Source organism: Tachypleus tridentatus, chromosome 7, assembly GCF_004210375.1.
Source record: "Tachypleus tridentatus isolate NWPU-2018 chromosome 7, ASM421037v1, whole genome shotgun sequence".
In the NCBI taxonomy this organism is placed as follows: Eukaryota; Metazoa; Arthropoda; class Merostomata; order Xiphosura; family Limulidae; genus Tachypleus; species Tachypleus tridentatus.
Window position 1 is genome coordinate 188625525 of NC_134831.1, and position 20224 is coordinate 188645748.

A 20224-nucleotide genomic window follows, 5' to 3' on the forward strand; every position below is an offset into this window, starting at 1 on the left:
GAAGCTGTGAATTATTTTGGTCTTGCCTCTCACACCTTTCTATCTATCCCTGTTTTGCCCCACCTGTGTTTTTTATCTTTCCATTTCTTGTCTGACCCATCTTATTTATCTCTCCCTGTTTTGCCCCTCCCACCTTTTATACCTTTCCCTCCATCGTTAACAAACTGATCATTTCAGCTACTTCTAATTTCTCTTCCATGGAAAAAGTTTTGATTTGGGGGTTTCTTACACCACCTTGTCTGGTGCCGAATTCTTCTTTCTTTGTGGAAGAAGTCAATTTAAAAACAGTGACTTTGAATGAAAAGATCAAACAGTAAAAATGTGTTTCTCAGTGATATTTATGACACACAACAAAACAACACGTTTACGTTCAATATTTAGACTTGATGGTTCAGCTACTAACTTGGTTTGTTTTGAATTTCACAAAAAATATCTACGCTAGTCGTCCTCAAGGGAAGACAGCTAGACAACACTACTGCCTTCAATTCTTGGGCTACTCCTTTACCAACGAAAGTAGGATTAATCGTCGCTTTGTAACGTCCTCACGATATGGGAAGTCGAGAGCCCTGACCACCAGGCAGCCGCTAGGTATTCACCACCATATTTAAGTTCGATATTCTGCTATGAGGAAAGGTCGTTTTTTGAAACGTATTACTTGTTATATAGAGTTAAAACTAACGCTAAGAGCGATTTCACTTAACTGCTAGTTTATGTGTATATATATATATATATATATATTATTATTTTCACTGAAATTCTGATTTTCAACCAATAATAAGCTATCTGTTTTCGAAGTCGTACGAAATAAGCGCACGTTTGTTGAATAGTGCGTAAGGATGCACAACAAAACAGATGGTTAATGTCAGAGACCAAAAGCTGGAACACTGGCTACCACTGTTAATGATTTCATTCAACACGCCCAGTCTGGATGAGGATATTCTGGAAAACAAAATAACTTGCCTCGTAAACTTCGAGTAAAATCGTTTGTAGTCTATCTTTGTGATTATCAATTAGGCCTAAAAAGGTTTATTTCTTTCTGTATGTGTGTGTTTTCTTATAGCAAAACTAAAATCGGGCTATGTGCTGAGCCCACCAAGGGGAATCGAAACCCTGATTATAGTGTTGTCAATCCGTAGACTTGCCGCTGTACTGCGCTAACCGTCCCTAATTTAGCAGCTCTTGGGATATTCTTTTACAAACGAATAGTGGGGTTGACCGTCACATTATAGTGCTCCCACGGCTGAAAGGGTGAGCATGTTTGGTGTAACAAGTATTCGAACCCTACGGGCCTCGCGTGTTTTGGTTAAACGGTCCTTGATCATGCAAGTTTGCATCTTTGATGGCAGGGGTAAATTACTATTTTTTTTAGGAAGGTCCAGAATTTATATCAACAGCGATCGCTACTGCCCCAATTAATCCTATAAATTACTCTTAGAGTTGTATACGTATTTTACCAGAAAAGGGAATCGTTTATACTGTTCTGTTTTGAATTTCGCGCAATGCTACACGAGGGCTATTTGCGCTAGCTCTCTGAAATTTGACAGTGTTAGACGAGAGGGAAGACAGCTAGTCAACATCATCCACTGCAAACTCTTGGCCCACTCTTTTACCAATCAACGGTGGAAATAACTGTCACATTATAACGTCCCCACGTCTAAAAGGGGCGAACACGTTCGATAATGGAGATTCAAACCTGCGACCTTCAGATTGCGAATCAAGTGCCTTAACAGGCAAATAACATCAAGGCACTCAGTATGATGCGAAAAAGTGAATTCTACCAGTAGCGAACCGTGAATAAACAACGTGAATTCTACCAGTAGCGAACCGTGAATAAACAACGTGTATTCTACCAGTAGCGAACCGTGAATAAACAGCGTGTATTCTACCAATAGCGAACCGTGAATAAACAACGTGTATTCTACCAGTAGCGAACCGTGAATAAACAGCGTGTATTCTACCAATAGCGAACCGTGAATAAACAACGTGTATTCTACCAATAGCGAACCGTGAATAAACAACGTGTATTCTACCAATAGCGAACCGTGAATAAACAGCGTGTATTCTACCAATAGCGAACCGTGAATAAACAACGTGTATTCTATCAGTAGCGAACCGTGAATAAACAGCGTGTATTCTACCAGTAGATAACCGTGAATAAACAACATGATAATGTGTTAAGTTATTACCAATCAGTAAATTACTCACTAATTGTTTAATCGTTATTTCGGTAGTGTTAGAAGTTTTACAGTAACCTATACATACCTTCTAAACTGGACGTATTCCGTAAGTGCCACTGGCGGAGTGAACTGCCGGCAACGTCCTGGGGAACACCGCCGATGTAGAGTGGCGTAGAACTTTCTAAGTATTCTCTCGGCCCGGCGTTCACAATTGTCCGACTAATTCCACTGTCCACTCTCATCGTGAAGTTTTTCTTTACCAGAGTTAGTTCTATGGTGTGATACTGACCATCTGACACAACCTCGTAACTGAACATGGTGGACACGGGGTAATTGCCCACGTCGAAGCTTACACGAACACGGCCACGGAACAACTCCACTGCCAGATGCTGTGAGTTTCCAGTGTATGCCACCACTCCAAACTCGTGGTTGGTCGCTAGGGTCAAGGTGATGTTAGCTTGTGGTATGGTACTCAGCGGATCAAACTCCAGGAACGAGTTTCTCTGGAAGCTAACACTGGACAGCTTCTCACAGCGCTTCCCCGTAAAACCCGAGGAACATTTACAGATGTAGTCAGTGGAACCGCTGGGCTGGAAACACACACCATGTTTACAGTCGTGCTGTTGACAGGGGCTTGTTTGGGGGTACAATACAGCAACCATTGGAGGAAGCTCGCAGAAAGTACCGGAAAAGCCCTTCGGACACTCACACTTGTAACTTTTAATGCCATCTAAGCAGGTTCCTCCATTCTGACACGAGTGGTCTCCACAGTCGTCAATGTTCACTGTACAGTTTTCTCCTTGAAAGCCCTCCGGACACTCACAGCTAGTCAAACCAAATATGGAAAAAATAAAATAAAACAGCGTGCACTAGGTTATGAATTTTAAACAATTATTTTGCACCGAGTTAGTGTCGGCCTAACTGGGCAGTTTGTTTGTTTGTTCAATGTCGCGACCGTCTCTATTAGTCCTCTGTCCTCTCTAATTTGGAAGTGACAGACTAAAAAAGTAGGCAGCTAGTGAAGATCACCAACCGCCAACTCTTTGCCAATTAATAGTTTGATTGACCATCATATCATAAAGCCTCATGGCTGAAAACACGAGCATGTTCAGCGACAGTTTTTGACCCCTGCGATTCGCAATGCCCTTACCACCAGGTCATGTTAAGTCTTACAGCGCAGAGTAATTATGTCACATAGCCCCAGCAACAGATGAAATAGGAAGGGGGTATATTTAGGACGAATTGAGCCACCCTTTCTCAAAATAAAATTTTAAACCATCAAAATAGACACCTAACTATTATTTCAATGAATCAAATACCACGTGTGTTTCAATTCTGCGAAAGATAAAAACCATAAATATTTTATTGTTACAAATTTGTGCAATCGAAAGGTGTCATGCACCCATGGAGCCTTTCTTATTTATGCGACTGTGATAGAAAAGTACAGAAATTAACGAAAATTGTTCAATACCCCAAGCTTCACTACAACAATATCGAGAGGGTAAAAGGTTTTTTTTTTTTTTAAACATCTACACAGAAATATAAAGTGTTAATGAAATAACACAAAATAATATGAATATAATAAGTTATAACGACACAAAACAATTTACGAAATCACATACAAATGATAAGATTTTGTAAGTAAATGTAATAATCTTTTGTAACTCGAAAAACTAAATTCTGAAATGAACAAAAACATTATATAAATACTAAACAGACGGTGTTTTATGCTGTCAAATTTCATCTCTCAACTCATCACCCCTACCCCACCCCAGTTGTAGAGCGGTATGTTTGCGGAAATACAACGCTAGAAATCGGGTGGCCTGAGCACAGATAGCCAATTTCGCAGCTTTCAAACAAACAAAAGTTCAAGAAAACTTTAATTTGTCAAAATAACTTTGTATTCAAATATTATTTTATTATTCCACAGCTGAATCAAAGAATTGTTTGAAAGATACAACTGAAAAAGAACCCGCAAAAACGATAGGTCAAACCTTTATAATTAAAACATTACTGCACATGTGGGGAGAGGACCCCATTGTTTCAGTTTTATATCGATCACTTAGCTCCAATCCCCCCAGATCAGTTTGAGTTCTTTATTTGTATTTTAAGAAATGTTGTTCTGAAACTCCAGGTTGGTCATTCAAGGAACTAAAACAATGACTATAAACGTTTGTACAATTTCTAAGTGCCTGAATACAACAGTTCTATAGTACCCAACAATCTCTGATAATCCCTGGGATATTAATTTTGTTTTCAACCTTCGCCGTTCGTTTGTACCTGTAGTGGGTTGTGTGGTCTACACAGGTTGCTCCATTTTTGCACGGATTAAACTGCTTAGAACAAAAGTCTATCTTCTTCTCGCAGTATTCTCCTGAAATAAAAGTTACAAAATGTATTACGTATTTTAAATACACAAATAAGAAATTAAGACGTGTTTTAGGTTCAAATCCTAACAACTTTGACTAAAAAAAGAAACTGCCCCCATCCCACCCTAGTGGCACAGCGGTATATTTGCGGATTTACACTGTGAGATACCGAGTCTTGATACCCGAAAAATATAGCCTTTTGTGTACTTGATAACAAACAACAACTAAAAAGAACTTTGGACTTGCTGATAAGTCTTAAGATTGTGTTATAGCAAATTAAGTTGGTTGCATCAGAATTTTTCAATTCTACACACTTGTTTCTCTTAATTATCTTATGATTATTAATTGATGTGCTTCGCGTGCTACATGTTTAAAACAAGGGTAATAAACATGCTGAAAATCAGTTTAAATCGAGACATACTCATCTTGTTTGTTTGTTTTTGAATTTCGCACAAAGCTACTTGAGGGCTATCTGTGCTAGTTGTTCCTAATTTAGCAGTGTAAGATTAGAGAGAAGGCAGCTAGTCATCACCACCCACCGCCAACTCTTGGGCTACTCTTTTACCAACGAATAGTGGGATTGACCGTAACATTATAACGCCCCCACGGCTAGGAGGGCGAGCATGTTTGGTGCGACCGGGATTCGAACCCGCAACCCTCGGATAACGAGTCCCATGCCTTAACACGCTTGGCCATGCCGGGCCCCAAAGTAAACGTTGCGACGGCCGGGAAGATACTCATCTGGAAACACACTAAGTCAATTTAATTCATATCTATTTTTGGTCATTCGTTAGAGGAAAGACACATTTGGTTATATACTGTGTTTAACGCGGGGATTCGAGACTCCGATTTTATAGCTATAAGTCTGTAAACTTACCACCGCTGTTCCACCGGAAGGGGGACTTTTATAGCAATAAAATTGTTTTTAAATAATTTAAATCATCAAAAAATACTCCAGATGACCATAAGAATTATACAAATGGAATACAGATACATCGAGAGATTCGGTATTTAATATAATTATTCTAAAGTTGCTAATTTAATGATATATTTCTAAGTTAAGAAAAAAGTAAAATAATTTGCAAGAATGACACTATAAGTTAACTGCAACAAATCATTTAGAAATCATCAAGCACGTGCACTTAATTTTTAAAAAGGTGTCTGTCATTTCGTAGGACAGCAAGGAAAGATGTCACATATAATTGCTAACAAATCACTCTTTATTACTTCACACACAGCGATCGTTGTCCTAATAACAATCAGACCAATGTCTGTCGAATTCCAGCGGCTCAAAGGTCCTTGACATTTGCCGAAAGGTTTCGTCGGCTAGGGCATAACAGATATGGTGTGATTGATAAGTTATATTAGCCGATTTTTTTTTTACTTTCACTTTGAAGTTTTTACTAGTTCCCCCAAGACGGTCCGCACCACTAACCTGTTATATGCTGTCTGTGAGTCAGTTAGTAGACATTAAAATGACGTCAAATAAGGGACGCTTAACGTCGCAATCTGTACTGTTGTGAGGTCAGTAAAACGTGCTCATGCCATGATACCTTAGAAAAATTATGCACTCTCTGGGCTACAACACAGCATGACATATAAGCTTCAAAAGCGAGAAGTAAAAATATTTGTTACTTTTAATTTTGGTTTTATTTACTGAAGCTGCATTGCATGTAATGTAGGTGTTAAAGTACTACATGCTAACTAGAATATGTGTTGGAGTCGCACTGCTCCTTATGTAGGTGTTAAAGTCCTGGGTGCTCACTAGAGTATCTGTTGAAGTGGCACTGCTTGCGATGCAGGTGTTAAAGTACTAGGTGCTAATTAGAGTATCTGTTGAAGTCACATGCTTTTTTGGTGTGTTTTTTTATTCTGAATTTGACAGGAGCATCCGAGTAGATCTTGAGCAGAATTTCAAAGTAGAATTGAAAAGGTGTTGAAAAATGTTTACATTTGCGTTTCAATAATGGTAATTTCACTTTTAACAACAAGAAATGAACAAATCTTCACAACTTAAAACAATAACTGAAATAATTGTACACCTTCAGTCCTAATACTTTGACTCTGGCAGTTGTTGATAGCAGAGAAAAACTGGATAACTTGCGTCGAATTATAAACCTCAAACATTCATGCACAGTGTGTAATTGTCACGTATGAAGCAGGCTGTACTGAATACTAGAATAATTAAGGAGAGGTTGAGGCGATCGTATCTTTGTTATTGTCATGGTTAGTAACTTATATGGTCAGGTAAATGTGCTTACTAATTAGATACTAGACAAATTAAGGAGAATATGAAAACAAATTAAAATGAAAAAGTACGTCTGTACTTAACTTGTTTCATAACAATCAGGTAATAATGTTTCACTGTTATTGGAATGTAATGTTTCACAGTATCTTATCCGCAGGGCACAGAGAATAGTATTGTTGTATTTAAATAATCTATTAGTTTGTTATGAAGTAAAATAGTGACAGGTCAAGTGTTTCATTTTACAATAGGAAAATGAAAATTCTAGCTGCTTATTTGCTGTCATCTTCAAAATATCCATAAGAAAGACTATATATAGTAATAGAAGTCGGGATTCGATCCTGGGTCTTCTTATTAGAAAGGCTGGAGTGTCACTTATCCATCCGGGCTATCATCTGAACCGTTATAATAAAAAGATCTAGAGTCGAATCCCGGTTGATACTACAACATGCTGTCGTTTATAGGGCTCCCACGATGACAGCAGCATATTGGCATCAAGGAGATAATCACAACAAGTTAGTGACAAGTACGTATTTATACTCGGTTGATCTTATAAACTATCAACCATGATAACGCTCCCACAGTTATACTAGAGATGACTTTAATACACTTCCGGTAAGCAATATAAAAAAACAACAACCAGGGCATCACTCTCACAATGGGAACTCCAGTTATCAAATTGTACATTTTCGTCTCACCTGTATAACCAACAAGACACCTGCATTCGTAGGCTTGAACCAAATCGATGCACGTGCCGTTATTTTCACACTTATTGGAGATGCAGTCGTCAATGTTATTCTCACAGTGGTAACCATCGAAACCTGCTGGGCAGTGACAACTATACAAATAGAGAGAAAGACATCTGTGAAACTACTCTTAAGTTTTATTATAAACTGTTTGTTTGTAGTTAAACACAAAGCTACCGTTCTTATGGACAGTTATCGGTTTGGTTTATTTGGAATTTCGCTCAAAACTTCTCGTGGGCTATCTGTACTAGACGTCCCTAATTTAGTAGTGTAAGACTAGAGGGAAGGCAGCTAGTCATTACTACCCACCGCCAACTCTTGGGCTACTCTTTTACCAACGAATCGTGGGATTTCCTGCACATTATAACGCCCCCTCGGCTGAAAGGGCGAGCATGTTTGGTGAGACGGGGATTCGAATCCGCTCCCTAACCACCGTGTCTTGTACCAGCTGGTCAACATTACCCACTACCAGCTCTTGGACTACTCTTTTTATCTAATGAATACTAAGATTGGCAGTCACATTATAGCACCCCTCACAGCCGAAAAGACAGACAATGTTCTGCGGCAGAGATTCGACCATCAATCTGAGGATTGATGGTTCAGCGCCCTAACCACCAGATCATGTCTGGTCTTCCTATAAAAGTATAATATGAACAAATATATTTTAGTGATAACGCCCGATAGATACCAAGCAGTGACATTTGATATCTGTACAAACATAAAGTGCAATGCCTGTTATAATACTTGTAAGCTTTCAGACAGAATTACAAATTTGGCCAGCATGGTTGTAGCATCACGTGATAATTGCAATGTGAAAATTATCAGTCGTGTACATTGGAAAACCTTCCTTTCTAACTATCGTTTTTTCTCTCTCGATTGAATGGCAGCCTGGAATACAATGATGGTTAGAGCGCTTGACTACTTGCAATATTCGAATCGAGGGTTCGAATCCCCGTCACCACACATACCCACTCTTTTAGCCGAAGAGACGTTATAAAGTACGGTCAATCCCACTATTCTTTAGTAAGAGTAGCTTAAAAGTTGGCGGTGTGTGGTGTTGACTAATTGTCTTCCCTTTTGTTTTTTACTGTTCAATTAAAAAAAGCCAGCATGGATAGCTCTCTAATAGTTATGAGCGAGACTTAAAATAAACAGGCAAACAAACAGTCGATTGAGCAGGAATAAACAACTTGCATTTCTACAGTAAAACCACTTTCTTTACAGATATTGTCACTGTGCTTAGTTCTCAGTAACTGAAGATTAAGTAGTTAAATATCACAATGTATTTTTCGATACAATTTTTTGTGAGACTTCCTACATTAGTATGGTAAATGAAAAAGCACAAAACCTCATAGCTTTTCTATTCCCATGTGAAAGAAAAAACCTAAAAAGTAAAGAAGAGAGAAGATTACTGGGAATCAAAACAGTTCACTCTAGACCAGTGGTTCTTAACCTTTTTCAGTGTTTGCACCCCTTTCAAATCAGTAATCATTTCTCGCACCCCCTGTAAACTTAAATATAAAAAAAGCTAAAAATATAAAGCATACTCTTATGTAAAAATATAGATTTGCTTTAATTATTCATGGGCATCCTCGCACCCCTTGGGAATCATCTTCGCACCCCCTAGGGGTGCGGGCACCCCTGGTTAAGAACCCCTGCTCTAGACAAACAGGTATACATAATAAAAAACGTTAGTAAAAAGAAAGTGAAACAGTGAAAGAACATGGCAGCATTTCACTCAAGACAAACATGTATGAACAAGAAAAATCCTGAAAATAAAACGATGCTAAAAAAAACAAAACTCGATGTCGGACAGAGCACAGGCAGCTCTTTGTGTTTAAAAATAAACAGCAACAACAACGGCATAAACATGGTCATATACGAGAAAATGAAACAAGTAGGTTCATTATATTACAGGAAGTTAGGAAGGACAGACTACAAATATTTGTTTGTTTATTTGAAGTTAAGCACAAAGCTATACAATAGGCTATCTGTGTTCAGCCCACCTCGGGTATCAAAACCCGGTCTCTAGCAGACATATCGCTGTGCCACTGGGGAGCATTCTAAAGTAACTTGGCTAAATCTAAGTGAGTCTGTAGGTGGCGTAGTTATCATCTGGTCTTTTATGTTGAAGCACCCACATCATTTTTGGATATTTTAAAGATATATAAATTTTATTGTATAAATATAAGATATAAAGAAATATAAAAGTAATTTCTTTCCATTCGTTCATTCAATTTTTATTATAATATATCACAGGTTATAAGGAATTCCTTCCAGATCCTCTCACCAGGGCTTTGCATGTACGTATCCACATACATCTGACGTTCGCTACGTCACAGTCTGTACTACGAAATATGTATACTGGACAGAAATTTGTCGGGCACAATGAATCAATATTTCTTCTGTGTCTAATTTAGCAGTGCAAGACTAGAGGAAGGCAGCTGGTCATCACCACCTTGGGCTACTCTTTAACTAACAAATAATGGGATTAACCGTCACATTATAACGCCCCCCATGTCTGAAAGGGCAAGCATGTTTGGTGTGATGGGAATTCAAACCCGCGACCCTCAGATTACAAGTCGAATGCCTTAACCACCTACCAATGCCGGACCTAGAAATAAGTGTTTGTACAACACCTGTGCATGACAGACAGTCGCTTTTACTGGATCAAATAGGCTTTCTTCCCCAGATATTTGGCCCAGCATGGCCAGGTGGTTAAGGTACTCTACTCGTAATCCGAGGGTCGCGGGTTCGAGTCCCTGCCACACCAAACATGCTCGCCCTTTCAGCCGTGGGGGGCGTTATGATGTTACGGTCAATCTCACTATTCGTTGGTAAAAGAGTAGCCAAAGAACTGCCGGTGAGTGGCGATGACTAGCTGCCTTCCCTCTAGTCTTACATTGCTAAATTAGGGACGACTAGCGTAGATCGCCCTAGAGTAGCTTTGTGAATATTCAAAACAAACCAAACCCTAGAGATTTATTGCAAGCTGATCTACTTACTAGAAATGCTGTTCCAGTCGAACTAAAACTCACGCTACTTATTTAACATGGTAATATAAAACTTATCGAGTGAGACTGGCGCTGACCACATAACTGGTTGTTCCCATTTGAAATTACTGAAGGTTTTAGTTGCAATTTGTTGAATTTTGAGCAAAGCTATTCGAGGGTCATTCTCGCTAGTCATTCTTAATTTTAATTAACAAATTAAGGGAATGCAGTTAGTTGATACCACCCACTGCCAATTAATTCATAGGCTACTTTAATCAAATAAAGGGATTTTACCGTCACTCTTATCACGCTCCCACAACTCAAAAGTGTGGAGCGCAATTTATTTTTTTGCGATAACGGGTCTCCAATCACAGAGGGATATTGTTTAATCTCTAGTGTTATCTAAGTTACCTATGTACATACAGTTGTCTACTTCCCTACCCAAAATACAAATGTTCAACCATTCTTGTCACGCCTACACTTGGTATTATTTCAAGAATATATAGCAAATAACAGATATAACTAGAGCGAAAGCAACTTAATGATTTTTTTACCACGAGTTATGCTAAAATCTCACATACTCTCGAATAACTGACAATTTTGAAAACTTCCTAAATATATGATAAGAAGTTAGTAAACGAATGCCCACGAAATACGTTAACAAAAGTGAGACGAGAGCTTTAAAGAAAAGGGACATACCTGAACCGTCCAGCCTCCAGAACCTTGCATGTTCCCCCGTTTTCACAGGGATTTCCATAACAGGCGTCGATGACCTGCTCACAGTGGTTACCATGGTAACCAGGTGGACATATGCACTCGTATTCCCGTAACGGTTTAGAAATACACGTGGCGCCGTTTCGACAAGGAAACGTGTAACAGGCATCACACTTTGCCAAAACGTCAGGTTCTGGTTTGTCTGAAAGTGGCACAAACACTTAGACTGTTATATATGTTTTATCTTATCTTAAATGGATTTGTACAGACAGCAAAGATTGAGGAAACATAGACTGTTATGCCTACTTTTTTATTATTATCAGAAATCCACTTATGTCTATATGAAACAAAGATTACAAAAGACTGAACTATTCTATTTATCCATCTGCATCACAATTATTTGTATGTATATATATATAACATACATTAAAAATCCTGACATATTACGCCACCTGCTTTTTATTCTGCATCACACTTATATATATTATATTAGTCAGAGGTTTGGATTTGATATTCTTGATTTTGTTTATTTAACTTTATCAGTATTAATTTATATATATATATACACAGAGATAGCAAACATTAAGGAAATACCTGAGCTCTTAACTCTACTTTTCATTTAAATCTCACTTAAATATGTATTTTTGTGTATTATCTTATACCAAAGCCACGTCGGGCTATACTCGTATGTTAAGTCCACAAGTATGTATATACAATAAATACTAAGAAACGCCTGAATTCTTAAACTTACTTTTTACTGAAACTCATTTATATGTATATATATGTGGAACACACATTAAGAAATACCTGAGCTCTTAAGCCTACTTTTTATCTAAATTTGCGCATTGCATGTGATAAAAAATTAAAAATATTTCGGAAATACATACATTTAAAAATTAAAACAAATAAAATGTTATATTTTATTTTACTTATTTCCCGGGCTAAAATTAAATTCTGAAATTCGTTGTGATGTATGCAGATATATAACTCCTAGTTATAATTTGGTGTAAAACTGAGTTATGTTTTTTTTTTTTATTTTCAAAGGGATCATACCTGTACATATGAAGTGGTTAGAAGGAGCAGTGAGGACTAATTTGTCTTTCATCAAACGAGGTTCTGCACACCTCGCAATTCCTGGTTCGATGTAGTCACGTTTAATCCAATCAGACAGCCACTTGAGAGAACAGTCGCAGTAAAGAGGGTTGGCCCCTAGAGCACTATTCGGAAGAGAGAAAAAGAACTATTTGATTTTTACATTAACTTTACTGAAGCTACAAACTACACTAACTGCGCTAGCTGTGTCTAATTTAGCAGTGTAGACTGAGGAAACGTAGACACAGGCTGAATGGTGAATTATTGTAATGTTTTATTCAGTCATCAAGAATACGACGTGATAAAAGTTCTGTAAACTAAGGCGAGATTGTTCCTAGTAAAATATACATTCTCTAAACGGTAGAAAGCAAACAATGTTCTGAAAAAAAAAAACTGTAAGGTAACTTTTGTCCTATTCTGTATAATCTGCAGAAAGCTGGCGATGCACTAGAAACCAACAGAATCAACAAATGTTGCAAAAATCTCTTAAACTGCAGATGTTTTTCTCTTAGATTCCTCTTAAACCGCCACTTAACGTTACATTTGCTTATTTGTGGATAAGCACAAAGCCACACCATGGGCTTTCTTGTGTCTCAAGTTCGCAAACCTATCAACAGATGGCGGAAAAGAAAATAGTGTTTTAAATACACTTTTGTCTCTCATAGTACATCCCAGCTGACGAATTTAGGTATTGTACGAAAGGCACCCTGAACGGTGATTTGGAGTAAACAAAAAAATCAAATCTGAAATGCAATTTTTTCACATCTCCGTTTTGAAATCTGAAGTTAACAGAATTGTGAAATCTACAGTTTTTGTGATTTTTTTCCCCTGTCACAAATACGTGACACGTTTAACATGTAGGAAATATCAGTTAGGTAATTAGAGTGAACCGTTGACGTAAGTCTTGTCCTGACTTTAATCGAAATACTGCTAATATTAGTCATTAGTAACGGAAATGCTTGGTTTGTTTTGAATCTAATGCAAAGTTACGATAGGGCTATCTGCGCTAGCCGTAACAAATCTAGTGGTGAAGGACTAGAGGAAACGCAGCTAGTCATCACCATCCACCGCCAACTATTGGGCTACTCTTTTACCAACGAATATTGTGATTGACCGTCGATTTATACGTCCCTACAGCTGAAAGAACGAGCATGTTCAGTGTGACGGAGATTCGAACTTGCAACCCTCAGATTGCGCGTGCAATGCCTTAACCATCTGGCCAATGGAAATATAGCGTTACTTTTAGTTGCTATTTACGGTAGTGGTGAGACCAGATGATTTTTGCCTAATGTTTTATTATAAACAAATAAAAAAGACAAAGAAACGCAAAGTTAAACAAAGTGCTAACTGTGCTCTCTACACCGCAGGGAATCGAAACCCGTTAGACTACTACTGACATACTGGGAAAAGTTTAATGTTTCTTTTTTTAGTGTATTAAGCAATAGGTAGATATTTGGAGCTTAAATGTCTTCTACAGGTAAATCGGAAACTTTTGATAGAAATAAATGAAAGACAGGCAGAATTCATTGTTGTTTCCTGTATCCTAAAAATTAAAAACGCTAATAAACCGCAGATATTCAGATATCTGCTTGGATATCTGAAAAAAAAAAAATGGAGGCATAAACAACACGTAAAAATACGATAAATTTGTTTTCGGTTCATTTAGTTATTCTTTTTTTTATAAGTATTGTGAACTTACATATGTGTAATGGAGACCAGATCCCGAAAAGCGCCATCTGGTATTAATGACACGTCATTTCCGTGAAGAGAGCTGGAAAACATAATTATATATTAATTTTAAACAGCTGAACGAGTGACACATAAAAATATATAAATAACATCTATAAAGTCTTCTATACATAAAACATGAGAAGAAAAGTGTTATATTTTGAATAATCATTTACTTTAACATTTTTTAACTAATACAGTATATCACAAAACTAATGTCATTTTTAGAGTTTCGTTTCTTATCGATTTTGTTAGAGCATCTTAGCTGTGTAATCTATCTAACGCACAACGATAAATTTTCTTTATTATTTACAATTACAATCATTAATATTGCATTTTGGTAGAAGGCGTCTTTAACCCTAATGGACACACAAAAACGTCTCTTACTTAATGTATGCTTTATTTCAAAGCCACGAGTAACAGATATGAACAGTTAATACTGCAACTAAAGAAATGCAATCTAAGTAAGTCTATGAGGACAGTTTATAATGTAATCGAGTAGAGAACACTCACAGTATCCTGAGTGAATTTAATCCCCGAAAGCTGTCCTTCTGTATACATTGCAGTTTGTTGTAACTCAAGATTCTGTAATTAATTATAGAAATAAAAATTACTTATCATTAACGACAAATCTGGGATTCTATAAAATCATTACATAAAGAGAAAATTCAAGAATGGAGACTTCAGTTGTTATTACAGGAAGATATTGTATAACTGCTGTTGAATTACATATCCTTCAAGTTTCCACTTGTTATTATCCTATTTGTTTAATAGTTAAGTCGCAAATTAAAGTAAAACATTCCGTTAATTATTATTAACTATATTTTAGTATACCTTAAGATGTTTTTTTATAACTAATGATTTATTCTTATTTTGGTTATTTTTTTCATGTATACAACCAGTTTTTTTTCTTTTCTTAGGAGTGGGGATGGGTAAATGAGACATACAATGAAGCCAGATAAATTGAAAACTAGATTAATAGACGGACAGCAATAGCCTGGGGGAGAAACGGCATCTCCCCCCCCCCGCTATTACCGGCCCTGTACAGCATGCAAGAAATACTTTCAACATTTACTATACAATTCACCCACTGTGAATACAATACTATAGTTTGAATTCGAGGATTTAATTAAGTATGTGTATACTTACAAAGTTGACAGTTTTGTTAGGTTGCTGAAGATGTTATTTGGTATAATGGAAATCTGGTTGTTGCTTAGATCTCTGAAACGAAACACTTAAGTAAACAAACGGGGAAAAAACACTGAAATCTTTGTTTTTAATACTATAATATAGCCTGCCGATTATTTTTGAACGTATTAAATTTATTCAAAGGAATATATAATCACCTCACGATAAGAATATTATTTAATTTGTTGTTAAGTAAAAGAAAATAAATTAAACTGTTAAGATTGTTACCACGCAACTACATTAAGTTAGCTTCGGAAAATTGGAGTATCACATAATGTACTGATAATAATCATTAATACCTTACAACCAACTACGAGAACTAAAATATATATTCGACCTCTATAGCTGAAATACGATACTAAACTTTGCCAACGTTTGCTACACTTTGTTGCCGGTGGCCGTTCGTTAATCCGAGGATACGTTATTCCCAAGGCACAATTGTTCGAAGATGTAAATTTTGTTTTAAACGGTTATGATGTTAAATTCATAAAATTTTGTAACAAAATCACCCCACGACATGACTTGAAAGTTAGTAGTTTCTCTTGAATGAATGGATAATGTTTATCGTCATTTCCAGGATGTTATTTTCTTGTATACGTGTCATGCACAGTGTTAACTACAGAGCCCAGATATTGAAGCATCAGGATTATATTTGGGAATATAGTTTTTCGGAGAGAATGGACTTGCAAGTTTCTTATTATTCCATAGTGCTGTGACATCAAATGTTATACCACCAAATTTGTAAATATGTTGATCGATTCCAGTCAGTAAAATTACCTTGACACCAGGACAATACAATGAGTTGTAAACTAGAAAGCATAATATCGATTGAAATATTAAATTATGTTGTTTGTATTTAAAAGTAATATGTATCCTTTAGACATTTTATTTAAGATTGTATTCATCTATTTTGTTGCAACGAAATTGTGTATTCATTAAATTTTGACTGATATTGGGTTACTGGGCGGTTACCCTTAACTTCTCGTTGGTCGTGTTTTGAAGTACTTAAGGTAGGTTCGAGCGATTTTTTGTTTATAATTAACTGTCGTACGTTACAATAATATAATTTCTATAATATTTACTTAAACGTAAACTTTTTAAAAGATTATACATAAAAATAGCAGTGATTTCGGATTTGTATTATATAAATAACATTCACCCAACTATTTAACTAAGTTTAAAATAAAACCCATTTAATATTAAGCCTAAATTACATTAAAGTTTTAAGATGTGTTGTGGTTAACGATGAGGTACATTTTATTGAACAAACCGATTTTACGTTCTTTTAAGTTTATTTTAACACGTTAACAAGGGAATGATGATTAACTGTAATTATTAAATGTTAAAACAACGATAACTTTTCCGAAGAAGTGATATCTAAGATTATGGTCTCTTTCTCTCTAGATGTTTGGGTATATTAATTTGTATACCCGGGAGGGTCAGTCAGGTACACTAGACCAAAGGTTATGGTGTAAGAGTTCTTTCATCCTGCTAAGCCTTTTTTGGCGCGATTACGTTGATTACAGAAGTAGTCTGATGAGACCGAATGGGAGATTTAATCCTGCTTGTTTTCTCTCCCTTAGCAGCTATTTAATTTCAAGTGTACACAATTATTAGGCCTGGTGGTTAATTGAAATAGAAATCCAAATAAATTTGACCTAAGCCATTTTTAATAATCGTTCAATCTGTGTAAAAAAACAAAAAACAATACAGAATAGGCATTGTGCCAGTTACTGCCCAACATAATGAATAAAACTGAATCATCGTTAAATGCAAAAGATTTCCGTGAGTTTATAATTACTTGTAGCAGTTTTTATGACAGTATAAAATTTTTATACAGTTTTACAACAATATACAAACTTAAAAAACGAAAGCGAGGAAGACAAGACACTTCAAATGTTGTTTATTGTAAAGTAGCAATGGAAACCCATTAAAATGATTAACTAGTATCAAGTTTAAAACTAAAGTAAAGCTAGAGGTGATACTAACAGTCGTGTTAGTTCTTTCAGTGCGTTGATGTCATCTGGGATGGATGAGATACTGTTCACGTCCAGATACCTGAATACACAAGTCAAACAGAACATGAGATTCTAGTTGTGAGAGTAATAGCAAAAGATACCAGAATACACATCACAACAGAACATAAGATTCTGAAGTTTGTGAGATTAGCAGGTGCATAAATACACACATCAAAAATAACACGAAATTCTCAAATTTGTAGGGGAATATATTCCTGAATACATATGCCAGAACAGAATAAAAAATTCTGGAACTTATCAGGGAAGCAGATACCTGAATACACAGGTTAGAACAGAACACAGATTTTTGAGGTTTATGGTACTATATATACCAGACAATACAAGTTAGAACAAAACACTGAATTCTAAAGTTTGGTGAAGTATAAGTAATTGAATATTGAAATCAGAATAGAATATCATATTCTGAAGATTGTTGTAGTAACATGTACCTGAGTATGCATATTGGCATAGAACATAAATTTGGGAAGTCTGTGAAGGTAATGGATACCTAAATATACAAGTCAGAATAAAAGATGTGATTCTAAAAGTTTGCAAGAAAAGCAGATTTCAGAAAAGAATATGAGATTCTGAAATTTTTTAACAGTAACACAATCTTAAACACACACATGCCGAAACACAGCATGAAACTTAATGACTACAGGTTTCAAAACACACACGTGCAAGAACATAACTCGAGTTCCTGGGACTTGATTATAACAGATATCAAAATATGCACATGAAAAAACTTGATAACAGATGCCAAACACATACATACACATACTTGAACACAGTATGATATTTGAGATTCTGTGATGAGAGAGAATGAAACATATACATGTAAAAGAAATTGAAAATATGATGTTCTGCGATTCCTGTTTCTGGTTTTAATTGAAATGAAGTTCTGACAACAGATTAGATCATAAAGAATAAAATGATTAACATGGGATATTTTTGTGCTCATAACCAATATCAACAAGCCTTTTCTCTCTTGTACTTTTACCAGTTAATTCAATATATCAGTCAAAATTATTTGTGTTATGAAGTGCAACCAAAAATTGTTAAATATTATGGTTGATTGAAAATTACTGTTTTTTGTCTCATCTGAAAAGATTCATTTTTATTTAATAAAAGAATCTGAAACAAGACTTATAGATAAACATATTCAAACAATATTTCTTTTGTAACAGTAAAATGGTGACAGCTCTTTTACAAAATTTATCAGATAAAAAAATTGTTTTATTTTAAATTATAATTAAAAAATAAAAGGTTTTGGTTGGACATTCATAAAAAAAAGATTGTTATAACAATGTATAAAAATTCCAGTTCCTTACAGTAACAGTGAATGAAGTTCTAAATGTTCCACGTATTTAATCAGGAATCTAGTCTAAAATACATAAAGTGAACTTAATAAACCCTATACTGCATTTGAACATCTAGCAGTTCAATTCTTCTATCTTTTAGGTTAAATTTATGAATTCTGCTATAAAAACACCCATACATCAATAGGCCTGGAACATGTAGTAATGATATTATTTTGTTGTTAGTTTCAACGTATAGTCCTTTACTCACTGCTATTAACATGAAATAAATGTTTGGATACCATGTAACATTTCATGACAATTATCCATTGTTAGTCAGTATACTAACTGGTTATTTATTTAGTTGACTTTATATTAAAAGTGATTTTGTGTGTGTGTTTATTGACCAGATATGACCTTACAATTCCTTGATCTGGTGATTATAAACCTAATTGTCTCTCATGTTTGTACTAATTATTTTACTTACAGATCTAGGGTTTGTGATAAGCTTTATTTACCTTGAAAAATCAGAAGTTGCATACAGTCATATCAAATTACAAATAGAACGTTTTTATTTCCAAGTTAGAAAAAAAAACTAGTTTGTTGTGATTACTTACTGATTAATCTATGAATTATCTTTCTTTTATATCAATAGGTTCAGTACTTGACCACATTGCCTACAGGTAACCTTACAATAATAATAATAGCAAATGTTTAAATCAGAATGTTCATGTGTCTAAACAAACCAACTTACAGTTCTGTAGATTCTATAGGAATATGATTAGGCACGACTTTTAGCTTCTGTCGGCTGCAATGTACAACAGTTCCCGTGCAGGTACAGCCTGGGGGGCAAGGTGAGTTTGCCCCACATCCATCTGCTAATTCAAATTCTGTAATAATGATAATATAAAAAAACAACAACTTCAAGTTTAGGAACGGTATGAAGTAGTTTACCTTTTAAAAATGTTTTAAAATATGCCATAATACACTGAAATTAATCATAATCCACTTGTTACATCACAGTATAACACAACATAAACCACTTGTAACATCTAAGTAGCACATAATCTACCTGTCTTATCGCACTTAAACGTCCCATAAATTTCGTTACATTTCAGTAATACACAACACAAACAACCTGTCTCATTACAAATACAACATGAACAACCTGCCTCATTACAGTAAAATACACGAACATAAAGAAAAAACACTTTTCATATCACAACTTAATCGTGAAATATTAACAGCTGTCATATAAAATATAAACAACGCAACACTATAGTAGAGATTCATTCTATAACTTAATATGAAATACACTGTGAAATATACCGCTACACTGGAAGTCATTCAGTTGTACGTCTTTCACTGGGACGTCCTTCAATGAATTTGGAAATTCGCAACGAGGGCTACCAATTACAGCCTTTTTTTCATGAAGCCATTCAGCCAACCATCGAAGATGGCAGTTACAGTTGAGAGGATTTGAAAGTACATTACTGTAAAAATATTAATATATATATATATCTTTTGTACTAATTTAAGAAAGTACTTTGGTATTAAATGAAAGTATAGAATATAGCCAAAACTTATAACTACCTATATTATTTTTAACGTATTTCAACCTCACATTCAGTAAGGACTAAACATTTTGTAATAGAA

General features: G+C 35.6%; 1 protein-coding gene across 7 annotated transcripts in view; it reads right to left on the reverse strand.

Annotated features, from left to right (window-relative positions):
• The window catches only part of LOC143257525 (protein slit-like), a 305134-nt gene that overhangs the window by 5483 nt on the left and 279427 nt on the right, over positions 1-20224 (reverse strand). For 6 of the 7 annotated variants that reach the window (XM_076516317.1, XM_076516315.1, XM_076516313.1 and 3 more), the window contains 11 exons: positions 19898-20061; positions 19323-19458; positions 17242-17310; positions 15214-15285; positions 14578-14649; positions 14036-14107; positions 12298-12461; positions 11230-11446; positions 7490-7629; positions 4458-4551; positions 2263-3002 (listed from right to left, as the gene is read on the reverse strand). In XM_076516317.1, coding sequence (XP_076372432.1) covers positions 2263-3002; positions 4458-4551; positions 7490-7629; positions 11230-11446; positions 12298-12461; positions 14036-14107; positions 14578-14649; positions 15214-15285; positions 17242-17310; positions 19323-19458; positions 19898-20061 — 1940 coding nt within the window. The remainder of the gene's footprint in view (positions 1-2262; positions 3003-4457; positions 4552-7489; positions 7630-11229; positions 11447-12297; positions 12462-14035; positions 14108-14577; positions 14650-15213; positions 15286-17241; positions 17311-19322; positions 19459-19897; positions 20062-20224) is intronic. The other variant, XM_076516314.1, reaches the window with a different exon arrangement.